This window comes from Puma concolor, chromosome A3, assembly GCF_028749965.1.
Source record: "Puma concolor isolate L17-30 chromosome A3, mPumCon1.1.hap2, whole genome shotgun sequence".
Taxonomy (NCBI): Eukaryota; Metazoa; Chordata; class Mammalia; order Carnivora; family Felidae; genus Puma; species Puma concolor.
The window spans coordinates 128,762,587-128,787,589 of NC_141669.1; the positions used below are offsets into that span (position 1 = coordinate 128,762,587).

The window sequence follows — 25,003 nt, forward strand, 5'->3', positions numbered from 1 at the left end:
ATGGAGATTGTTCAGTGGAGACATTTCGAGAACAGTTTTGCCTCAGGTCAACTTGGTTTTCATATTAATTGGTCCTGATGCTCCAGGTGCACAGCCGGCTGTTCCCTCTGAGACACGGACAATAAAGGCAGCACCTGGTCATTTTAACCAAGTGGACATTAGAATTTGCTACAAAGGCATAATGAGATTTTGTTTCCTTTGAACATAGTCTCCTGTGTGAGCCTCATGCCTTGATTTGTTTCTCTTCATCAGTAAACATGTGACCCAATTGAATTTTATTTTGGAATCGGTCTTTTCGTTATATTCTTCGGAGTGTCTCCCTTTCCTTTTGGGGGCGATGTGGACACAGACCAGTTTTGTAGCTTCAGCCTCACATGTTTTTGAGGCTATGCATCCACCAGTTTTTGCCTTTCTTCTCTTGCCTTGGGCAAAAAAACAGTCAGACTTCAGCTTATTATTTAGAACAATGTATTTTTCTTCAAATGTCTGCTGTTCAGTATTACAGTGGGGAATGTAAGCTATAAACAATAACTGAACAGCTGTTTTTTTAAGATTTTATTTAAGTAATCTCTACACCCAACTTGGGGCTTATTTTTTTATTTTCATTTGTATTTATTTACCTTTTTTTTTTTAATGTTTATTTACTTTGAGAGAGAGGGAGAATATGAGCAGGGGAGGGGCAGAGAGAGAGAGACGGGCAGACTCCGAAGCAGGCTCCAGGCTCTAGGCTCTGAGCTGTCAGCACAGAGCCTGACGCAGGGCTTGAACCCATGAGCTGTGAGATCATGACCTGAACTGAAGTCAGATGCTCCACCGACTGAGGCACCCAGGTGCCCCCAACATGGGGCTTATTAAACTTATGACCCCGAGATCAAGAGTCACACACTCCCCTGACTGAGCCGGCCAGGTGTCCCTGAACAGCAGTTCTTGTCCTCTTTACACCCAGTGCCCAGCACAAAGTAGATGCTCTTGGGGCGCCTGGGTGGCGCAGTCGGTTAAGCGTCCGACTTCAGCCAGGTCACGATCTTGCGGTCCGTGAGTTCAAGCCCCGCGTCGGGCTCTGGGCTGATGGCTCAGAGCCTGGAGCCTGCTTCCCATTCTGTGTCTCCCTCTCTCTCTGCCCCTTCCCCGTTCATGCTCTGTCTCTCTCTGTCCCAAAAATAAATAAAAAACGTTGAAAAAAAAATTTTTAAAAAAACAAAGTAGATGCTCTCAGGAACAGGACCAGGGTGAGGCAAGTGAGGCACAAAGGTGCAGACTAGAAGGGGGCCTCACGCTCATGGTTGGAGTGAGGGTCTCCTTGCATTTTGTGCTCTGGGTGTCTTGTTTGCCACACCCTGATCCCTAGGCCTTTAAAACTTTACTTAAAACTGTGTTATGCAAAGAAATCTAAAGCTTGACATGGTTTCTTGATTAGCTTTTTCTACACTCAGGGTCATTAGTAATTGTTATTCAGTGATGATGAAAGGATGAATGCTTTTGACTAGTTTGCCATCACGTGGAACGGTCAGCCCGCTTTCAGTGCAGTATGTCTCCATTCGCCTCCTCTCTGTGCATGTTCTTACATCTGGAACCTTCTCTTCCAGGCAAACCCTATTTGCTAGTGCTGACACTGCATATGTCCTAGCATACTCCATTATCATGCTAACTACAGACTTGCACAGCCCTCAGGTAAAATATTTTAGTGATTTATATATTGCAGCAGCTAAATAAGGAGCTTTATTTGGACCACTGGATGGTTTCTAAATTGTTTTTTTTTTTTTTTTAATTTCAGGTAAAAAATAAAATGACAAAAGAACAGTATATTAAAATGAATCGGGGTATCAATGATAGTAAAGACCTACCGGAAGAATACCTCTCAAGTATATATGAAGAAATAGAAGGCAAGAAAATTGCAATGAAAGAAACAAAAGAGCATACGATCGCAACCAAATCAACTAAGCAGAGTAAGGTCTAATGGCAAATTATTTTTATTCTAAATTTCAAGTGTATTAGAGTGCATGATTAAGTCCCTTGATAATAAATCTAATTTGTGTATCTAGACATCTGAATAGCAAATGTGTTTAAATTAGTTATTGTGATTATGTTGAGTCTTTTCATAATTATAACCATCTTCTTGCTAAATTTGTGATTAGCTACAAGAAAGAATTTCAATGAGTGATCTGAGAGCCAAATTACCCCCACAAAATGTTCCCTGAAACTGCTTTAATGCCACTGGTGATTGTGCCAACGTTGGTGAGGATTCTGTTAGGTAAGGCCCACGGCACGATCAGTTTCAGCCCAGTGTAGGGGTTTAGAGCACCGGCTGTAGAGCCACGCTGGCTGGGCTCAGGTCCCACCTCTGCTACTTACTGGCCGAGGTACTAGGCCTCTCCTTGCCTCATTTCCTCCTTCAGTAAAGTGGTAATATTCCGAACATGCTCATGGAAGTGGTCAGGGGGACTTGTGTGCCTAGCACATAGCAAGCTGTCCGTGGGTGTCACACTCCCCTATTTCTTTGTAGGCGTAGCTAGTGAAAAACAGCGACGGCTGCTGTACAATCTGGAGATGGAGCAAATGGCTAGAACAGCCAAGGCCCTGATGGAGGCCGTGAGCCATGCCAAAGCCCCGTTCACAAGTGCCACACACTTGGACCACGTCCGGCCAATGTTCAAGGTGAGTATACTGAGAAGTGAGGACCCGGCTCAGCCTGATTCTGGAGGTGACCAGCTAGAAGCTAACCAGCCATCCTGTGATGGTGAAGAGGTTGAGGAGAGGAAAGGCCAAGTCTGGGTGCTTCTGTCTAAATGGTAACTAAAGTGAGTCCTTCCCAGAAGCCCTTATGATGCCGGGGATGCACCAGCACTGGCCACAGGCACGGGCTCTGTGTCGGAATGGCTGGTTTGCCACTTCATAGCTCTGTGACCTGGTTCGGGTTACTCAGCGTCTCATCATCTGTAAAATGGGGACAAATACAGGGTTGTTGTTAGAGCTGCGGGGGTATTGAATGAATGAATAATTATTCAGGCAAAAGAGATCATTTTAACATCTCACCTCAGTGGCCTCAGGGTTAGTTTACCAGATGAAATTAGCTGGAAGTAAAGAATAATGTCCTGAAGTCCTTCTATTTTTAAGATGTCTAGAAAAGATACATGTTTTACATACATAGCACATAATTTTTCTCTAAGATATTTTTATAGTAACTATCAATATCCTCTTAGATTTTTGTGAAGCTTTATTTCCAGGGAATTCACAACAAAATTGGAGGAAAAATAAAGTCTAAATAATTTGAACTAGGAAACTTTCAGTAAACTAAGTTTATAGAATATAAGTGACTTATAGGTTTTATTTTGCATGCCAGCCTCTGATTGGCAATGGCTGCCTGCTGCACTGTGAATGAAGGGTTCTCGTGCCCTGAATAGACTCAGGAGGGAGTGGGCCCTCCAGTTGATTAATGATGTCTGTCACGAGCGCAGGTACTCTAGCCACGTATTTATCTTCCTTCCTTTTGAACCACACGTCTAGTAAAGAGCGTATCTGTAGTGCTGTTGTGATACCTTTGACCACAGATCAGGAGGAACTATTTTATATTGTGAATGGAATAGGCTGAAAGCAAAATAGTGATGACTCTGGCATCCTGCCTGTGCTCATAAGTGGCAGTGTGGTCTCTAACGGCTGTTGCCATGCTACAGTTGTAGCATTTGAAACCTTGCTCCCTTTTAGCTGGTGTGGACACCACTGCTGGCCGCCTATAGCATCGGACTGCAGAACTGTGACGACACAGAAGTGGCCTCCCTGTGCTTGGAGGGCATCCGGTGTGCAGTCCGGATTGCCTGCATCTTTGGAATGCAGGTGAGTTTAACAAAGCTCCAGCGATCCTGGTGGGCTGTGTGCCTTTGGATTTGGCAAAACTTAGAAGCTACCAGACATTTCCACCGAGCCAGAAATTCTCAGCAAGCTCCTTACTCATGCCTGCTGAGAGGAAACCCACAGATTTGTGCTGACAACAGTCTCCTCTGCGGGAAGAATTGGAGATTTGGATTATAACCTTCTTTAGGGGTGGGTGGGTTTCAAGCTACTTGACAGGGCTTGACAAAACAGACTTCCTATCCGTCTGACTAATTTGTGTGCCCTAGTGCTTAAAATATTACTTTTCCTTTTAAGATCCGTTTTTATTATAATTTCCTTCATATCTAGGTCTTCTCTGGGAGAGACTAATAATTTACTGCAAAATGAATGTGTCTGTAAACCTTTGAATCTTGAAAAACGCAAGCAACTGAACAGAGTAAGATTCTCAAACTGCTAGGAAATTAGGAAATCGTCAGTTCCATGCATTACTTCTTAAATAAGAATTTGTACCCATTTATTTTGAAAAACTCAAATCTATTCCTGCTTACTTTACAGTTAGACATTTTCTGCTGTACCAAGACCACAGGCTTTGACCTCAGTCTGGGTTTCAGAACCCAGCTGTGCTACTTCTCTAACCATGTGACCTTGGCCCAGCTAACTTCTCTGTAAGACACTCGATTTCCTCATTTGCAGAGTTGAGAAAATAGGCCTACCTTGCAAGATTGTTGCAGATCCTACTGCAGATGTTACAGTGTAAACATTTCAACATTTTTAAACATTTTTTTAATGTCTATTTAAAAAACTCATTTTTGAGGGGCGCCTGGGTGGCGCAGTCGGTTAAGCGTCCGGCTTCAGCCAGGTCACGATCTCGCAGTCCGTGAGTTCGAGCCCCGCGTCAGGCTCTGGGCCGATGGCTCGGAGCCTGGAGCCTGTTTCCGATTCTGTGTCTCCCTCTCTCTCTGCCCCTCCCCCGTTCATGCTCTGTCTCTCTCTGTCCCAAAAATAAATAAAAAACGTTGAAAAAAAAAATTAAAAAAAAAAAAACAACAAAAAAAAACCTCATTTTTGAGAGAGAGAGAGCAGGGGGAGGGGCAGGGAGAGAGGGGGCACAGAGGATCCAAAGCGGGCTCTGTGTTGACAGCAGAGAGCCTGACGTGGGGCTTGAACTCACGAACCATGAGATTATGACCTGAGCCGAGGTTGGATGCTTAATCAGCCGAGCCACCCAGGCGCCCTGAGTATATGTGATGATCTTAACATTCAACAGATTCCTCTCCCACTCCCTCCAGAGGGAATAGAACCTGGAACTTAAGTCCGAGGTCAGCTGCAAGGGAGAGAGCTGGCTCTCAGCCATGAGGTGTGCAGGGATATTCTGGGAACAGGAGGACGCCAGCACCGAATAACTGGCCTGATAATGTGCGTGAAGTCTGTTAGGCGATATGTATACAGAAGGTGTCAGAAGCCCAGTACACAGTCCAGTTGATGAAAACGGTCACGCTAAGGGTGGAATCTGAGCGTTGTCTCTTGTTTGGGCTTCCGTTACAGCTGGAGCGAGACGCCTATGTTCAGGCTCTTGCTCGCTTCTCCCTGCTGACGGCCAGCTCCAGCATCACAGAAATGAAGCAGAAAAACATCGACACCATAAAGACGCTTATTACGGTGGCACACACCGATGGCAACTACCTTGGGAATTCCTGGCATGAGGTGTGTTTCCTTTGAAAGCTTGGTAAATGCCTTTTCTTAGGATGACTCCCAGCATTCCTTTCATTCATTGTCTATCTGTCTTTGGTCAGTTGCATTTTTGGAACTACAGTGAAGCCTGACTTTAACTCTGGGTTTTCCCTTATCTTTCAAATATGTCACATATCTGAGAGTCAGCCTGTGTGGCTGCAGACGGCAGGTGGGTTCACATGCACCCCCTCATGGGGTTCCCACGCCCCCGCAGTTCATGTTGCACAAGCACACCTGTGTTGCAGTGGCTTTCCTCCCACCCGAGTGCTGCTTCCCCAGCCCTTATGCGCCTCCTGGAAGCTCCTAATGCCAGTGTATAGATTTAGAAAAAGCTGGGAGCCTGATCTGAAAAGAAAGGTCAACATTTACAGTAAGCCACTAAGGAGATTGCCAGTGGGTTTACGTTTTTTCCTTAAATAACATTCTAAGGTGCTCACCTAAAGATAATTATTTGTGGGTACAGACATGTGTTTGAAAGGTCATTCATTGAAATTTTAGTTGTCATAGGAAAAAGATTGTATGAGAAACAGCCTGGATGTCCCAGCAATGAGACATTGCTCTTTAAAAGAAAATAGAACAGGGGCGCCTGGGTGGCGCAGTCGGTTAAGCGTCCGACTTCAGCCAGGTCACGATCTCGCGGTCCGTGAGTTCAAGCCCCGTGTCAGGCTCTGGGCTGATGGCTCAGAGCCTGGAGCCTGTTTCCGATTCTGTGTCTCCCTCTCTCTCTGCCCCTCCCCCGTTCATGCTCTCTCTCTGTCCCAAAAATAAATAAACGTTGAAAAAAAAAATTTTTTTTTTAAAATAAAAGAAAATAGAACAAAAGTGTGGTACGCCATTCCTTAGAGTGTTATGAGGCCATTTGAAATAATGTTGCTGAAGGGAGGGACAGCCAGACATACGTGCTCCTTGATGGAAGCACACAGTACCACCCACGAAATGCTTCTGCCCCCACCTGCAAACCTAGTCAGTCCAAGCCTGTACTGCCAGTTCACGGGAAATCTAGGGGCCAGAGGCATGTGTAAATGAGATCATGTCCATCAACTATAGGAGATGAAAACCCCCCCGACTGAATGACCAGGCTCTTCAACAAATAAATGACAAGGAAAATAATGAATGGAGTCTTAAAAAAGACTTTAGGGGTGCCTGGGTGGCTCAGTCGGTTGAGTGTCTGACTTCGGCTCAGGTCATGATCTCGCAGTTCGTGGGTTCGAGCCCCACGTCGGGCTCTGTGCTGTCAGCTCAGGACCCTGTTTCGGATTCTGTGTCTCCCTCTCTCTCTGCCCCTCCCCCGCTCATGCTCTGTCTCTAAAAAGGCTTTAGAGAAAAAAATAAAAATGATTTTGTGTCATGGAAAGGTGGTCACAGTATATGAAGTAAAAATTCATTTTAAACGTACATAGAGAATGAGGTTTGAACAGATAAAGAAAAACGTTAACATCCTCAGTGATAGAATTAGGTGGGCATTTTATTTTCTGCTTTTTTCCCTTAAGTTACATTACCTGATTTCTCTACCATTTGTGTATATTGCTTCTTGCTTTAAAGAGAAAATTGTAAAAAAGTGGAGGTGAGAGAGTGCAGAGTTGCAGGGACTGTGGGCGCCTAGAGGGAAGATTGCTGCCTCCTGCCCCACGGAGTCCTTAAGGGGGAAGGGCCCCCAGTCCCCTACCTGCCCCCCCCCCCCCCCCCCCCCGAGCTGCACTGCGGGGGGGGGGGCCTGGCTGGGTGTGCACCTCTGCCTGCCTGTGTGTGGCCTGCAAGTCCCCCAGGCCGTACCTCTGTGGGGTGCCATGAGGAGAAGGGAGGTCATGGCGCGAAAGGGATCAGAACTGCGTTTGGCAGGTGGTAAGGGCTCAGGAGGTGTTAGCTGTCCTCCTCCCCCTTATCATGACACATACCTTCGTCCTCTTCCACCCAGCCTTTCCTTTCTCTGTCACAATCCTGGAGTTTTCTGTATTAGAAAAGATGAAGTTGCATGGGGTGGGGGTGGAGAGGGTTGGGTTGGTTTGGGTTTTGTTTTGTTTTATCTCTATGCCCAGTGTGGGGTTCGAACTCATGACCCCAAGATTGGGGACTGAGCCAGCCAGGAGCCCTGGTTTTTTTGTTTGTGTGTATTTTTTTTTTTTAAGTTTATTTATTTTTGAGAGAGACAGAGACAGAGCATGAGTGGGGGAGGGGCAGAGAGAGAGAAGGAGACACAGAATCTGAAGCAGCTCCAGGCTCCAAGCTGTCAACACAGAGCCTGACGTGGGGTTTGAACTCACAAGCCGTGCGATTATGACCTGAGCTGAAGTCGGACACTTAACCCGACTGAGCCATCCAGCCGCCCCTATTTTTTAAGAAATAATTTCCTGTCTGGGGCGCCTGGGTGGCGCAGTCGGTTAAGCGTCCGACTTCAGCCAGGTCACGATCTCGCGGTCCGTGAGTTCGAGCCCCGCGTCGGGCTCTGGGCTGATGGCTCAGAGCCTGGAGCCTGTTTCCGATTCTGTGTCTCCCTCTCTCTCTGCCCCTCCCCCGTTCATGCTCTGTCTCTCTCTGTCCCAAAAATAAAAAAATAAAAACGTTGAAAAAAAAAAAAAAAAGAAATAATTTCCTGTCTTCTGAGGAGTCATAACGTCTGATGAGTCAATAAGTAGCCACTTTGTTTCATAGAACTTTTTTTAACCTGGGAGGCATGATCTATGTGGGGTTCCCGCTGGTTGCCAAGTCTGTAGCAACACCTGGAAATGTGAAAATGAATTACCACCTATGTGATGATCAGAAACCTTGAGAAATCAGACTTGGAACCAAGAATCCCTCAGCCACAGGTTGTTGACATACTCAAGACTCTGGCCATCCTCAGCTTCTGGAAAAGGGAGGGAATTCATAGTTTACTGGTAATAATTTAATAGTATTGTATATGGAGCAGAGGATAGCTCTTTCTGGTAGAATTAAGTACCTTTCTCAGTCAGCTGGAAGGCAGTCTATAAGTAATAACAGAAGCGCTCCATGGTGTAATGGACTCCCATACTCTGACATTGGATGATAAAGTCAACACGAAAGGCAGTACTCAGCTTTAGTCACAAATTCCCGTGAAAATCCCTTGGGAAGGCTTTACCTGGAGATCTCCACGCTGTCCCACAATCAGTTTCTTGGAACCAGTTTTTCCTCTGGTGGAAGTTGAGACCAATTTCTGTTTCTTCAGCTAAGTTTCAGTTGAGAGGGCTTGTGTGCAGGGATGACCTCTCAGCCCCAGAACCACCCCATAGGGCTGGAAAGGTGCAGCCTTTCTTCCCGCCGCACCCCCATTTTGGGGCATGTTCTCAGTCAGCCAGCCAGCCAAACAATAATCAGCTATTTTAAGTGCTGGGGATTCAGCAGTGAGCAAAACAGTCGGTGCCCTGTTGGGACTTAAGGCACAGAACAAGCAAATATATGGCAAAACGCCAAAACGTGGTAAGTGCTAAGGGAAAAAAAAAGTGTTACCAGGGGATGGTGGTGGAGAGGGTGTGTGATCTCAGGGCAGTTAAAGGAGGTCTCTGAGGGACACACGTGTCTGAGGTGGAAGTGAGCCATAGGGAAGAGCGTAAGGCACATATTCTAGGAATAAGGAACAGCAGGTACAAAGGCTCACGACGAGCCATGTCAAGTTAATGGAGCAGCAGGGAAACTAGTGTTTTATGTGTCTGAGGAGTTCATTAAACATCCATATGGCATAACTCCATTGTACCAGCTTTTCTTTTTGTCATTTTCTCTTTTCCTTTTTAATAGTTTGAAAAAAAAATAGCGAAGTCTGTCTTCCAGGCCCACACTCAACAGGTTGCCTAACCATGAGTAGGGAAACCACCCTAAGACCCTCAGATTTTATTCTCACCTGAAAAGCTGTGTGTTTCAAAGAACTCTTTAATGACTAAGATTGCTAGAAATGGGAACTGGTTTCTTTTTGTATTTTAAAGATGTGAGGTTTTTTTCTTTTCCTTCAGCCTTAGCGGATACTGTTCTTTTTTTTTACGTTTATTTAGTTTTGATAGAGACAGAGCACGAGTAGGGGAGGACAGAAAGAGAGGGAGACAAAGAGTCCGAAGCAGGCTCCAGGCTCCGAGCTGTCAGCACAGAGCCCGACGCAGGGCTCGGACTCACAAACCATGAGATCGTGACCTGAGCCGCAGTCAGACACTTAACCGACTGAGCCACCCAGGTGCCCCGATACTGTTTTTTATTTTTATTTTTTTTTAATTCTAGTACAGTTAACATATAGTGTTATATTAGTTTCAGGTGTACAATACAGTGATTCAACATTTCTGTACATTACTCAGTGCTCATCAAGATAAGTATACTCTTTTTTTTGGAGGGGGGGGGAGAAGCAGAGGGAGAGAAAGAGAGAGAGTCTTAAGGAGGCTCCATGACCAGCACAGAGTCCTACTTAGGGCTCAGTCTCACAATTGGGAGATCATGACCTGAGCCAAAATCAGGAGTCAGATGCTTAACTGACTGAGCCACCTGGGTGCCCCAGGAACTCATTTCTTCATGCCTTCTCTTCATTAGATATTGAAATGCATCAGCCAGCTGGAGCTTGCTCAGCTCATAGGAACCGGTGTGAAAACCCGCTACTTGTCTGGATCTGGACGTGAAAGAGAAGGGAGCCTGAAGAGCCACACGTTAGCAGGAGAAGAGTTCATGGGCCTTGGCCTTGGTAAGACACCAGGCCCCACGGCTGGCCATCCTGGAGTCACAAGTTAACCGGAATGAAACGCTTCTTGTCTCAGCAGGACTGTTGTGTAAACCTCTTCCTTGTGTGCCAGCTGACAGCATGTTTATTCGTGGAAGTGCAAGTGCTGCTCTGGCTCTCGTATCTGTGCTCGAACTGTTGAGTAAATGCCTATTTTGTCAAAATCAGGGTGCATTACTTTTCTTTCTGTGCATAGAACTATTGGGTGGAGGGCCATTTGCTTTAGAAAGGCTGCAGCGTTAGTACCTAGTGGCTATCTGCATCTCTCGATTTTTAGAAGGATTCTTCACCGTCTCTTCCATGTTCATTTGGGGACCTTTTAACTGAATGGTATTCTCATGAAAGTAGAATTCTTTCTCACTGAATCAAGAGACTCCATCAGTGATAGAACAGTAACAGTAAACGGGGCAAACAGATGTGTGGGACCACATGCGAAACACTCCGTTTACACATTTGAACGCATTCATTCCTCTGAACGACTCATTGAGATTGGCACGATTGTCATCCCCATCTTGTAAGTGAGGAAGGTGAGGCTGGGGTGAAGTGACCCGAACAAGACCACGCTGCAAGGACTAGCAGAGGCGGGTGTCAAACCCAGGCTGTCTCAGGGCAGAGGGCAGGCTCCTAGGTCCCACTGCACTGGTTGGAATCGTGCCGGGTAATGTTAAAAGCACAGACTGTATGAGAGGGGAGGCGTTGTCATAGCATCGCCTCCTTAGGGTGCACACAGGCATGGCTGGGCTGAAGTCCTGGAAAGCATGCCGGCCATTCAGCAGGTGGAAGCCATCACATCTTCCAGGAGATCTAAGTTAGGGTTGTTTAATTCGTATTTGTTTTCCTGAATATAGGCATTCAATACTATAAAAATGTAAAGGACTGTAAAGGAAAGGAGGTGGTTGGTACAAGCAAAGGAGTTTGTATTTACAGAATAAGAATGTATTTTATGCTGTCATCAGTTGAGGGGGCTTGGGGCTTTTTTTTTTTTTTCCTCCCACAAACCCTTCGCATTTATGTCTCTTGTTGCTGCAGATTGATGCCACAGAATACTTTGTTCTAAATATTTGACTGTTTTTGAAGCACCGTTGACTTTTGCACATTGCGTTCCAGGTAATTTGGTGAGTGGTGGCGTGGATAAAAGACAGATGGCCAGCTTCCAGGAGTCGGTTGGTGAGACCAGCTCGCAGAGTGTGGTTGTAGCTGTGGACAGGTAATGATTTTGTTCTCCAGCGAAGCTGGGCTGTCCAGTAGCTTGGCACATCGTCTGTGTCGTTATTGGACTCCGCTCATTTGCCTCTTGTGAGTGTGGTGAGCTCCAGATCACTCAGGCTAGGAAGTGGCATCCACAGCCACTCATAACCTTCACGTTCATCTGAATTGGGACCTGAATTGCCTCCTGACCTTTTGAAGAAAAATTATACCTTTAACCTTGTGACCAAGCATGTCAGAAACAAGATTTTTTGCTTGTGCTCATGTTTTAGGTTACCTTGTTTCCTTAATAGAAATTACTTTCATAAAAATGTCAAGAAGGGTTTAAGATTTAAAGCCTATATCCGTGAGTGAGACTTGGCCAAATTGATAGTTTCCATTTGTTTTTCCTCCGAACCTTTCCATTCTATCTGTTTACTTGAAATTTGACCTAAACATCTGAGAGAAACACAGGTACTCTCATTTGAAGACATTCATTAGGTACCAGTGCTTGAAATGTGAATTTTCTAAAATGAACACGCTCCTGAAACTTACCACCGAATAAGCATGTACGCTGCTGTTCGTTTGGTTATTGACCCAGTCCAGTGCGTTAAATATAGACCATTTTGCGATGACAGCCGTACAGAATTTTTGTCATAATTTGTATTGTTCTCAGGACAATCCTTAGTATTTTGAATTCTTTGTCAGTGTATTTAATTACCTTGTTCCTGTTGCTTCTCTGTTTCTCTCTAACAGAGACACTCTCTGTAACATACTTTTGACTGGTTTCCCCCACATTTTTCAGTTAGGTTTAAGCTAATAGTACAAAATTTTTGTTCTTCCACTAACCACACTTACTTCTTTTCTGTTTCTCTGCCTCAGCCACATCACGGACTACAGGCAGTCTTGCCTAACACCACTCTTGTGCTGTTACATTTCTAAAAACCGAGATAAAATCCACATACCATAAGATCTGTTCTTTTAAAACGTACAATTCCGTGGGTTTTAGTATATTTGGAGTTGTGTGGTCATCACCACTGTGGAATTTCAGGGCATTTTCATCTCCCTGTACTTATTAGCCGTCACTCCCCATTTCCTCTGCCAGTGGTCCCTGAGCCCATAATCTTCATTCCGTCCGTATGGATTTGTGGGTTCTGGGCATGGTTCAATTGTCCATTTCTGCTTTCCAGTTCTATCTGTTTGCCTCGTGACTTTGGGGTTTGTTGTTAGATGCATATGTTTGTAATTATATGTTTTCTTGACAGATTTAACCTTTTAGGTTATAAAACAGTCTTTGTCTCTACTAATGATATTTATTTATTTAATTAATTTTTTTTAACATTTATTTATTATTGAGAGACAGAGGCAGAGCATGAGCATGAGAGGGACAGAGAGAGAGGAGACACAGAACCTGAAGCAGGCTCCAGGCTCTGAGCTGTCAGCACAGAGCCCGACACGGGGCTTGAAGTCAAACCATGAGATCATGACCTGAACCAAAGTCTGACACTTAACCGACTGAGCCGCACAGGCACCCCTCTAGTAATGATTTTTAAATCTCTTGTCTTATATTGGTGCAGCCACCCAGCTCTCCCTTGTTTACTTTTTGATATGCTGTGTCTTTTCTATTGTTTTACTTTCAACCTATTTGTGTCTTCGAATTTAAAGCGAAACTCTTTGGGGGCACCTGTCTGGCTCAGTCAGTAGAGCATGTGACTCTTGACCTCAGAGTCACGAGTTTAAGCCCCACGTTGGGCATGGAGCCTACTTTAGCAAAATAATAATAATGCAATAAATCGAGTCTCTTTGGACAGCAGATGGTTGGACATTTTTTAAGTTTTTATTTAATTTATTTTGAGAGAGAGAGCACGAGATGGGGGGAGAGAGAGAATCCCGAAAAGTGTCTATTACTTTTAATTATATCTATTAAAGTATCTATTTACATTTGATTATAATTTAATTGCTGATATATAGGATTTATATCCGCTCTTTTGCTCTTTTTAAAAATGTGTCATTTTATGGGGCGCCTGGGTGGCGCAGTCGGTTAAGCGGCCGACTTCAGCCAGGTCACGATCTCGCGGTCCGTGAGTTCGAGCCCCGCGTCAGGCTCTGGGCCGATGGCTCAGAGCCTGGAGCCTGTTTCCGATTCTGTGTCTCCCTCTCTCTCTGCCCCTCCCCCGTTCATGCTCTGTCTCTCTGTCCCAAAAATAAATAAATAAATGTTGAAAAAAAAAATTTAAAAAAAAAATGTGTCATTTTTGTTCTCCTGTTCCTTCATTATCACTGCCTTCTTATATGGTAAGATATTTTCTAGTGTATCATTTTACTTTCCTTGTCTGTTTTACTATATTTTTTGAGTGTTTTTCTTACTGATTGCTTTGGGGATCATCATTAGTAACATTTTAACTTTGAACATTTGACTTTGAATTAATGTCCACTTAATTTGAATAGTCTGAAACATGTCTTCTGTATAGCTCCATTCTCTCCCCTCTCCTTTGTGCTGTCATATGACTTACATGCTTATACACACCTGCCTATCAGCACAGTTTACAATGATTACCTTCGCTGTCCTCGAATCCGGTAAATAAAATGAGTTACAAACAAGAAATACCTATTTCCCCACGCACTTACCTTTACCAGTGCTCTTTATTTCTTCAGATTCTTTTGAGTTATTCTCTATCATCCTTTCATTAGAACCTGAAGAACTTCCTTTAATATTTCATATAGGGTAGGTTGGTTAGCAATGAATCATCTCCGATTTTGTGTATCTCGGGATATTTTAGTCACTCCTTCATTTTTGAAGGTAAGTTTTGCTGCATTTAGAATTCTTGGCTTATAGTCTTTTTGTTTGGCACCTTAAATATGATATCCCACTGCCTTTTAGCCTCCATGGTTTGTGATGGGAAATCAGCTTTTCATTTTCCATAGGATCCATTATGCAGTCACAAATCTCTGCTCTCTTTCTACTTCCAAGATTCTCTCATGGTCTGTGCCTTTCATCATTTTGATTATTATATGTCTGAATGTGGATCTCTTGAGTTTATCTTACTGGAGTTTGTTGAGATTCTAGAATGTGTAGATTGTTTTTCATCAAATTTGGGGTATTTGTAGTCATTATTTCTTCAAAAGTTCTTCCAACCCCTTTCTTTCCTCTCTTGTTCAGACTCCCCTTATGTATGTCTATATATTTGATAGTGCCCTACAGGTCTCTGAGGCTCTGTTCACTTTCTTTTTAATTCTTTTTATATCTGTTTATCACACGGCATAATCTCATCTGACCTATCTTCAAGTTCACGAACTCTTTGGTCAGCTGAAAACTGCTGTTGAGCCCCTCTGGTGAATTTTTCATTTCAGTTTTATGATTTTCAACTCCAGAATTTCTGTTGGGTTATTTATTACTTTTTAAATATATTTATTAATATTCTCTATTAATGAGACATTGTTCTTATCCTTTCCTTAAGTTCTTTGAACATATTTGAAATAATCATCTTTAGGTGTTACCTGCGTGGCTCGGTTGGTTAAGCATCCAACTTCGGCTCAGGTCATGATCTCACAGCTTGTGAGTTTGAGCCTTGCATCCGGCTCTGTGCTGACAGCTCAGAGCCTAGAGCCTGCTTCGGATCCTCTGTCTCCCTCTCTCTCTGCCCCTCCCCTGTTCTCTCTCTCTCACACACACACTCTCTCTTTCTCTCTCTCTCTCTCAAAAATAAACATTAAAAATTTTTAATAAAAATAAAATAATCAACTTTAAAACTTTAGTAAATTCAATATCTAGGTTTCCTCAGGGACTGGATCTGTTGTTGTTCACCTGTAAATAGGCCATCGCTTCTTGTTTCTTTACATGTCTTAACAACTTTTTGTTGAAAATTGATACTTTAAAAAAATACATTGAGACAGCTTTGGGTATCAGGTTGCCCACCACACACCCAGGGTTTATTATTGTTGTCATTGCTATTAGTTTGTTGAATGACTTTCCTGAACTAACTATATAAAGCCTGTATTCTTTTCGCATATAGCCACTGTCTGCTCATTTGGCCTTTGTGATCAGCTAAGAATTGGACAAAGATCCCATATGCCTGGGACTGTTAAGCATGCCAGCCTTTGCTGCGGAGTTTTGAGTGTGTTTTGGGGTGCCCCTCTGATGCTCTGGCATGTTGCGTTGTGCCTTAAGGCCTGCCAAAGATGAGCGCTTAGGGCCCTGTCTTGTCTTCCGTGGGTGTGTACAAAGCCTTACCCATGTGATGGCTATCTAGATCACCAGGAATATGGTAGAGCTTTTTATTACTTTTTCTTTTTAATATATTTTTTTTAATTTTTATTTGAAAGAGGGAGAGAATGTGCATGTGTGCACATGCGAGCAGGGAAGAGGGGCAGAGGGAGAGAGAGAATCTCAAACAGGCTTGACACCCAGTGCAGAGCCCAATGCGGGGCTCAGTCATGCCCCCGGGATCACAGCCTGAGCCAAAATCAAGAGTCAGACGCTCAACTGACTGAGCCACTCAGGCGCCCCTGGTGTACCTTTTTAAAGTCTCCCGTGGACACCTTATTCCCAACTTTTCCTTTTAAATTTTCGCCCAGGTCCTTGTTTGACCTGGTCGTACTCAGGTAGCTGCATTGTTCATTGGTTACACAGATTGCTTGTGACAAAAGCTCCAGAGAAAAGGCTGTTTGAACTGAACGAGGTCTGTGTCAAATATGGACAAATCCTAGAAATGAGGGTTCCCAGGGTACTGTCAGGCAGGTTACACGTCAGTTCCCTGAGAATGGTATTTTGGGGGAAATTCCAGGACTGTTCTGTTCTCTCCTGTGGAGCTAGGTTGCTGGTCTCACAGTTACTTTGACTTCAGAGCTGTTGGTTTTCAACACTCCCATGGAGCTGGGGAGACAGTAATGGAAATAGGCCAAGTTAAAACACCTTCATGTCCTCTATTCATACCAAGATTTAGCCATTTTTCTTGAATGAGCATTTTATCAGCCTTTGGTAATTTCCAGAGTCAGTCCTAGAAGAGTTGGTTTTGGTAAGTTTTTTTGCCAAAAAAAATTATTTTGTGTGTTTGTGTTCATCTTATGGAGGAGCACCTTTTTAGTATATTAATATTCTCTATTAGAGAGACATTGTTCTCATCCTTTCCTTAAGTTCTTGGAACACATTTGAAATAATCAACTTTAGTTGATTTAGTTGACAGTGTCCCACTGTCGTGACATCACATGCTGTTATACTTTACTCCCCCTTCCTCCTTTTGATGTGTCGCTTTTTCTTTCTACCGTTGTAGGCATTTCTGCTTTCAACTCAGTTCATTTACCAGTTCTGTGCTCTGATGCCTCCTCATTTATTTTAGTAGAGGTACCAGACCCAAAACGTTTCCTTGTTTGCCTTTTCTTCAGTGTTTGAAATTGAAACTCAGCTTCCAAATCTAACTTTGATCTTACTGTGTCTGAAATTATCTTCCTAGAATTTTTACTGGATCTACCAGACTGGATGGAAATGCCATAGGTATGTATTTGTCACTCACATGTGACAGCTACAGAATCCTCATGTTGTGACTCTCTGGTCGTTATTAATGAAGCCTCGCATGTGTTGTTGGGTCCGGCCTGCAGTTGACTTTGTCCGCTGGTTGTGTGCCGTGTCCATGGACGAGCTGGCCTCCCCCCACCACCCCCGCATGTTCAGCTTGCAGAAGATCGTGGAGATCTCATACTACAACATGAATCGGATTCGGCTGCAGTGGTCCCGAATATGGCATGTGATTGGAGATCACTTCAATAAGGTAACTCTTCACATTCAAAAACTACTCCATCGATGTCCAGAAAAAGGCAGGCAGCTGTATTCAAAAAAGAAGTGATTGAGAGTGTAGGTGCCTGTACACATTTCTGTGCTATCTGAGAGTAGAGCATTCCTGTGAAACCTTTTGTAAGCTGAAATGGTGTGAAGCAAAGAGGTAGTTACCATTAATTTGTATGAAAAGGTTTTTGAGCGTCCCCAGACCCCCCGAATAACCTCTCTCGGGCATTTCTGATACTTCAGGACACATCTTGCTAACGAAGCACGGAATCGAGATAAAGCCCAGGTGCTCAGTGAGAGTTCAAAGCTCTGGCAGCTTGATGCGGAGACGCCAAGTGGAGTTCCCGGGGCGGGGGCTTGGTGACACCAGTCCGGCCTCTAGAACAGCTCGCTGCGAAACAAGTGCTGAGTGTTATGTTGCCTTTTCACCTTCTTTTGTAAAAGCAGAAGTTCTCTTCGGTTGTTTTTTTTTTTTTTTTGGTTCGCAAAAACTGACACTAAGGCAGGTCTTTCATAAAAGCAAAGCAGTGTCACCTGACTTTGCAAGAAGCAGAGGACACCCGTAATTCGTTTTCCCTGCAGAGCGTATTTACATATTGCTAGAACTCGGGGAGCGTGGAACTAAAATGGTATTGGTACCAAAAATACTTGACTGTCCCCTGCCCAGGATGTAGGCTGACGCCACAAACATCGTTGTAGTCACTGGACCAACACTGGTGTTGGAGCACATTGCAAAATCCTGTGGTGTCTTCTGAACGACCGGAGATTAAGATGAAGTTCTGTATGTTTCACCGTTAAACGTCCCTGCTGCTTCTTTTGGCTTTCTTTGCCATCGCTCTCCTAAAACCTTTGTTTAGAAAACTAACATTTATTTTTATTTTTATTTTTTTTAATTTTTTTTTTTTCAACGTTTATTTATTTTTGGGACAGAGAGAGACAGAGCATGAACGGGGGAGGGGCAGAGAGAGAGGGAGACACAGAATCGGAAACAGGCTCCAGGCTCCGAGCCATCAGCCCAGAACCTGACGCGGGGCTCGAACTCACAGACCGCGAGATCGTGACCTGGCTGAAGTCGGACGCTTATCCGACTGCGCCACCCAGGCGCCCCAACATTTATTTTTAAATTAGAAGCAAGCTAGAGGTTTGTGTGTTTTGAAACTGACAACTATTGGAAACCAGACTACGCTTCTTTGTTTCCGCTGGAAGTTTCATCGTGTACACGTAGGCACTTGCACACATCTGTTGAACACACTTTACAGATCAGAACATATACATACCATGTGTGTGTGGATGCGTCTCTGACGCCATTGACTTCTTAAAGGAAAAGTAATAGCTAAATTATACTGTTTACTACCAAAACACACTCCATGATTTCAAAACCATTTCTTGACTCCTGGAGATAGAGTTCTAATACAGATGCTTCAAAGAACTGTGAGTAAAAGATAGTTTATCCAAAAGAGAATCGCCCTCTCTCCATTGAATGGAAGAAGCTTCTAAAAAGAAGTGGTCTGCCACTGGGATACAGAACAGGCAGTAGGATGCTGGTAAAGAAAGGGTTTATAGCATCTGTCGATTTCTGTGGTGTAACTAGCCCCGCCCCCCACAACCGATTTGAGGCTAAGCAGAATGATATTGGAGATAGTGGTAGTGCGGATTAACAGAGTTGTGCACCGTTGGCTCTTGTGGGCAGCTGCTAACCTGCTTCAGGCTCCAATTGAAATGAGACCTTGTCAGATGCAGTCTTGTATTCTTGTCCACGTCTGTGACCGCTAAGCTGGAGCAAACATTGCTCATTAATGCCGCGAGATCTTTCCGCTAGCAGCTTTGGAATCCTATTTTCTCTTAGAAGTGATAATCCAAAAGTGGGGTTTTTTTGGTAAACATGTCCCAACTCTTTCGAGTCTAGATTTTATGTTCGGTGGGACTTGAGAGAGAACATCTGTTTATACAAGTTACTGTTCCCACCTATGATTCTATTGTCAAGACTTTTTGCTTTTATTTAGAGAGAGAGAGAGAGAGCGCACACCAGAGAGGGGCAGAGAGAGAGGGAGAGAGAGAATCCCAAGCACAGAACCGGATGTGGGGCTCGATTCCACAAACTGTGAGATCATGACCTGACCTGAAATCAAGAGTCAGATGCTCAACGGACTGAAGGCGCCCCTTTTGTCAAGAGTCTTTTCGTGCCGGTTCTCAGATATCTTTGGGCCGCTTATGGGCAGGCCTGGGACATGGGCTGGCAGGTAGTAATTAGACTTTTCGTGGTTGTCAGCTTCATTACAAATGTCTGTTCCATCTCATCAGAGCCACTGAGCACAAAGTTGTGGAAAATTCAGTCCCTCTGTCTGCAGTTCGTCATTCTTTCTACCACTTCAGGAAGATGTTGTGCTTCCCCTTGGGAACCGGGGCACGTAACGGTCTCAAGGTTTGAAGAGATGGTTGGCTGAGTACAGCTGTAACTTAGCTCTTGGAATTCTAGCAGAGTCTTTGGCACAGTCCCATGTTCCTCTTTTAAACTAGGGCACATGTTGGGGCGCCTGGGTGGCGCAGTCGGTTAAGCGTCCGACTTCAGCCAGGTCACGATCTCGCGCTCCATGAGTTCGAGCCCCGCGTCGGGCTCTGGGCTGATGGCTCAGAACCTGGAGCCTGTTTCCGATTCTGTGTCTCCCTCTCTCTCTCTGCCCCTCCCCCATTCATGCTCTGTCTCTCTCTGTCCAAAAAATAAATAAACGTTGAAAAAAAAAAAAAATTCTTAAACTAGGGCACATGCGTGTCCTGGGGTGTGTGCAAAGCTGCTCAATCAGCATGGAGTGTGCTCTGCAGCAGGAACTCCTGAATCCCCCTGATTTTTACGAGAGGAATATTCTCTTTATTAGCCTTTAATTAAACGAACGTTACATGAGGGGCACCTGGGTGGCTCGGTCAGTTGGGCGTCCGGCTTCAGCTCAGGTGGTGATCTCGCCGTCTGTGGGTTCAAGCCCCGCGTCAGGCTTTGTGCTGACGGCTCAGAGCCTGGAGCCTGCTCGGATTCTGTGTCTCCCTCTCTCTCTGCCCCTCCCCTGCTTGCACTCTGTGTTTCTCTCTCAAAAAATAAATAAACATTAAAAAACCTTTTTTTGGGGGGCGCCTGGGTGGCTCAGTCGGTTAAGCGGCCGACTTCGGCTCAGGTCACGATCTCACGGTCCGTGAGTTCGAGCCCCGCATTGGGGTCTGTGCTGACAGCTCAGAGCCTGGAGCCTGTTTCAGATTCTGTGTCTCCCTCTCTCTCTGAGCCTCCCCCGTTCATGCTCTGTCTCTCTCTGTCTCAAAAATAAATAAACGTTAAAAAAAAAAATTTTTTTTTTAAAACCTTTTTTTTTTTTTTCAAATAAATGAACACTCCATGAACACCTTAAAAATAATTACAGCTAAAACGGGCGCCTGGGTGGCGCAGTCGGTTGAGCGTCCGACTTCAGCCAGGTCACGATCTCGCGCTCCGTGAGTTCGAGCCCCGCGTCGGGCTCTGGGCTGATGGCTCAGAGCCTGGAGCCTGTTTCCGATTCTGTGTCTCCCTCTCTCTCTGCCCCTCCCCCGTTCATGCTCTGTCTCTCTCTGTCCCAAAAAATAAATAAATGTTGAAAAAAAAAAATTAAAAAAAAATAATAATAATAATTACAGCTAAAACCACTTTCGACCATCACCACTCTCCAGTTGAGCCCTGCCCCAAACTAATTGTTACCAGTTTATACATTTTCCCAAACATTTTTGTAGAAATATAATAGAAATATAGATATATAGAAATATATCATAGAAATACAGATAATCTTGTCTTGGTTTGTTTTGTTTTTCTAAAAAACGTGATTAGTATTACATACCAGTTTGTAACTTTCGTCTTCCACTTAGCAAGGAATCTTAAAGATTTGACTGCTATTAGTGTGTATGAATTTATTTTTATAATTGTAAAATGCGCATAACATTTTTCATTGTAACTGTTGGTAAACATATAATTTATTAGGGTTAAGTACACTCACATCATGTGCAACAGATCTGCAGAGCTCTTCTTTTCCTCCCGTAAAACTGAAACTCCAAATTCATCAGACACCAGCTTCCCATTCTTCGCCACCCCTCCCCCAGTTCCTGGCAACCCAACCACCATTCTGCTTCTTGTCTCTGTGAATTCAACTGTTCTAGGGACTTCGTATAAGTGGAATCATGCAGTATTTATCTTTTGGTGACTGGCTTATTTCACTTGGCATAATGTCCTCAAGGTTTATCTGTATTGTAGCCTGTGATAGAATTTTCTTCTTTTTTTTTTTTTTTTTTAAGGCTTGGGCGTATTTGTTTTTTTTTGTTGTTTTTTTTTTTTTAATTTTTTTTTTCAACGTTTTTATTTATTTTGGGGACAGAGAGAGACAGAGCATGAACGGGGGAGGGGCAGAGAGAGAGGGAGACACAGAATCAGAAACAGGCTCCAGGCTCCGAGCCATCAGCCCAGAGCCTGATGCGGGGCTCGAACTCACAGACCGTGAGATCGTGACCTGGCTGAAGTCGGACGCCCAACCGACTGCGCCACCCAGGCGCCCCAGGACGTATTTGTTTTTAACTGCCAAATTGTATTGCATGTATGTGAATATACCATTATGTAACCATTTTCCTATTGATGTTTCCAATTTTTCTTTTTTTTGAAGTTTATTTCTTTTGAGAGAGAGACAGCGAGCGAGCATGCTTGTGCTGGAGAGGCAGAGAGAGAGAATCGCAAGGAGGCCCCATACTGTCAGCTCAGAGCCCAGCATGGGGCTTGATTCCATGAACCATGAGATCCATGACCTGAGTTGAAGAGTTGGACCCTTAACCGACTGAGCCACCCAGGCACACCTCCAATTTTTCTTTATTGCAAATGCTATTGCCACATTACTTTTGTTAAAAGTAACGCATTTTCAGGTCAGACCACATGCTAGTGAAGTTCTTTGCTTGGAGCAGGCTCCTGCAACATGCCCCAGGTCCCTTCGCATGGGTTCTGGTGGGAAACATCCCCTTGCTCTGCTTTTAGGATTCTTTTTGAGGCAAAAGCCTGAGCAACCAAATATATAGCCACAGCTCCAGTCCCTAAAAGTAGGTAGACTATAGACAAGTACAGTTTTAAGGAAATCAAAAGCCTCAATGTTTGTGCTGAATTCTTTGAGGCTGGCGATAGACATTTATAATTTGCTTTAGGTGACAGACAAGTATGAAAAAGCTTTAGAGACTTTAAAGTCTTTTGACTTCTCCTTTTGTTTAGATAAAATTAATTAGTACATGAGGAATTATTTAATGAGTATAGAGTTTCAGTTTTGCTACATAAAGAGTTCCAGAGATCTGTTGCACAACAGCGTGAATGTACTTAACACTGCTGAACTGTGTGCACTTCAGATGGTCACTTTTATGTTTTACATGTATTTGGCCACAATCTTAAAAAAAAAAAAAAAAAAAAATTAAATAGCAGGGTGCCTGGGTGGCTCAGGCAGTTAAGCATCTAACTTCGGCTCAGGTCATGATCTCATGGTTCATGAGTTTGAGCCCTGCATCAGGCTGTATGCTGACAGTTCAGAACCTGTAGCCTGTTCGGATTCTGTGTGTGTCTCTCTCTCTGCCCCTCCCCCACTTGCTCGTGCGCTGTCTCTCTCTCAAAAATAAATAAACATTAAAAAAAATTTTTAGCATATTTTGAAAGCACTTTAAATGTGCAGTACTGATCTTTCATCATTAAACTTAAAAATTGTACAGGTCATAGCCAAGAAATGCCATTTTCTTTTTTCCTTGGGCGTGCTTTTCCAGAGCATTTGTTTTGAAGGCAGCCTATCCGTTTTTGATGTTCAGAACCCCACATCCACAGTTGCACTGTGCCTGTGTCACCTCACCTCCCTTTCCTGCTCAGGTTGGCTGTAACCCCAATGAAGATGTGGCCATCTTTGCTGTTGACTCCTTAAGGCAGCTCTCTATGAAGTTTCTCGAGAAAGGAGAATTAGCCAACTTCCGTTTCCAGAAAGATTTTCTGAGGCCCTTTGAGCATATCATGAAGAAAAACAGGTATGTACGTTGTTCTAGAAGACCTTTGGTCAAACTCCCCAGGGGAGGCCCAAAAAGACCTAACACTAATCACACAATATTTTCTTCCCTTATTGATGGAAGCAAATAAAATGAACAGCCTATAATTCATCTGTATCATTTTTTTTTTTTTTATGTTTACCTATATTTGAAAGAGAGCATGAGCGGGTGAGAGGCAGAAAGATTGGGGAAAGAGGATCCAACGCGGGCTCTGCACTGGCAGCAGAGAGCCCAATGCGGGGCCTGAACCCACGCACCACGAGATCATGACGCCTAGCCGACTGAGCCACCCAGGCACCCCCACACGTGACATTTCTAAGTAAATCACTGAGATCTGTGTGTGGCCTTTCCCAGAAGAACAGGTTACACCACCATAACTAGTAGAAACATACCATGCATCGTTACTGGGGTGGGTGCTGAAGTCCAGAGAAAGAGCCACTGCTGAGGCGTCCTAAAACAAAGTCAAGAATTACATGACCCTTCATTTCTGCCCTGGAAGGCGATAGAAGAGATCAGGACAGCTATCCCTCTGAAGCACTCTCCCTGTTCATCATTTGTTCCCTTCGCCTGTATTTATTGCAGCCTGCCATTGCTAGGTACTGTTCTAAGTGCCACGCATACAGCACAGAAGCAAACAGTCAAAAATTCCTGTTTTCATCTGGCCCTGATTTAATCATCATCGCAACTGGGTACAGGGGTGTTCGTTACCATATTCTCTTTACTTTTGTACGTGTTTGAAATTTTCCATAATGAAATTCAAAAGTAAACCCTTGTTTAGATTCCAGTGAGATAGATAAATAAATGTTTAAATCAAGGTAAGGGGCTAAGAGTAGAAGCACTCTTTTATACAGGCCGGTAAGCAGGCGTTTGGTAGGTTGACCCTTATGCAAAGGGAGGAGCAAGCCAGGAGTGGCTGTATGTGGTCTTGGGAGAAGCAAGAGCAAAAGCCCTGTGACAGAGTATGCTGGGCATAGATAAGGAGGAGCAAGGAGGCTGGTGTAGCTGGACAGAGTAAAGGCAGAAGGTCCTGGAGGATGAAGCCCTGGGTCGCAGAGTGCCTAGGTCATAGAGGAGCCGTCAGCTTTTGTCAGCACTTTGGTTTGTTCTCTGTGAAAGACAGAAGCCATTGGAGGCTTTTGAGCAGAGAAGTGAAATGGTCTGAAGTGTTAAGGGATTGTCCTGCATTTATCTGTGGAAAATGGAAAGCAGTAGGATGGGTTAAGCAGCTACTGTAATAGTTCAGATTTGGACCCGGGGGTGAGACACCGTAGGATTTGATTCTGCATATGTTTTGAAAGGACAGCCTACTGTGTGCACTGAGGAGTTAGCTGTGGGGCATAAAACAAAATGTCAAGGATGACTCTTAGCTGTAACCCTTTGTGTCTGTCCCCATCCCTAAAGTGTGTCTATGAGATCTGCTTGGATTGTTTGTTTTTAATGAGAGGGGTGCCTGGGTGGCTCAGTCGGTTAAGCATCCTACTTCAACTCAGATCATGATTTCCCAGTCCATGAGTTCAAGCCCCGCGTCGGTCTCCGTGCTGACAGCTCAGAGCCTGGAGCCTGCTTCCGATTCTGTGTCTCCCTCTCTCTATCCCTCTGTCACCCACGCTTGCTCTCTGTCTCTCAAAAATAAACATTAAAAAAAGAGCTTACAAGTTCAAAGGCTATAAGCCAGCGTGGGTCACTTAGGATAATAAAAAGGGCAGCAGCAAAGT

General features: G+C 44.2%; 1 protein-coding gene across 2 annotated transcripts in view; it reads left to right on the forward strand.

The window, feature by feature from the left end:
• Positions 1 to 25,003, forward strand: part of ARFGEF2 (ARF guanine nucleotide exchange factor 2) — a 106,956-nt gene that overhangs the window by 51,091 nt on the left and 30,862 nt on the right. For both annotated transcript variants that reach the window (XM_086702429.1, XM_086702428.1), the window contains exons 17-26: positions 1,587 to 1,671; positions 1,775 to 1,946; positions 2,504 to 2,655; positions 3,703 to 3,831; positions 5,374 to 5,532; positions 10,081 to 10,228; positions 11,372 to 11,471; positions 16,900 to 16,940; positions 17,045 to 17,214; positions 23,119 to 23,270. In XM_086702429.1, coding sequence (XP_086558555.1) covers positions 1,587 to 1,671; positions 1,775 to 1,946; positions 2,504 to 2,655; positions 3,703 to 3,831; positions 5,374 to 5,532; positions 10,081 to 10,228; positions 11,372 to 11,471; positions 16,900 to 16,940; positions 17,045 to 17,214; positions 23,119 to 23,270 — 1,308 coding nt within the window. The remainder of the gene's footprint in view (positions 1 to 1,586; positions 1,672 to 1,774; positions 1,947 to 2,503; positions 2,656 to 3,702; positions 3,832 to 5,373; positions 5,533 to 10,080; positions 10,229 to 11,371; positions 11,472 to 16,899; positions 16,941 to 17,044; positions 17,215 to 23,118; positions 23,271 to 25,003) is intronic.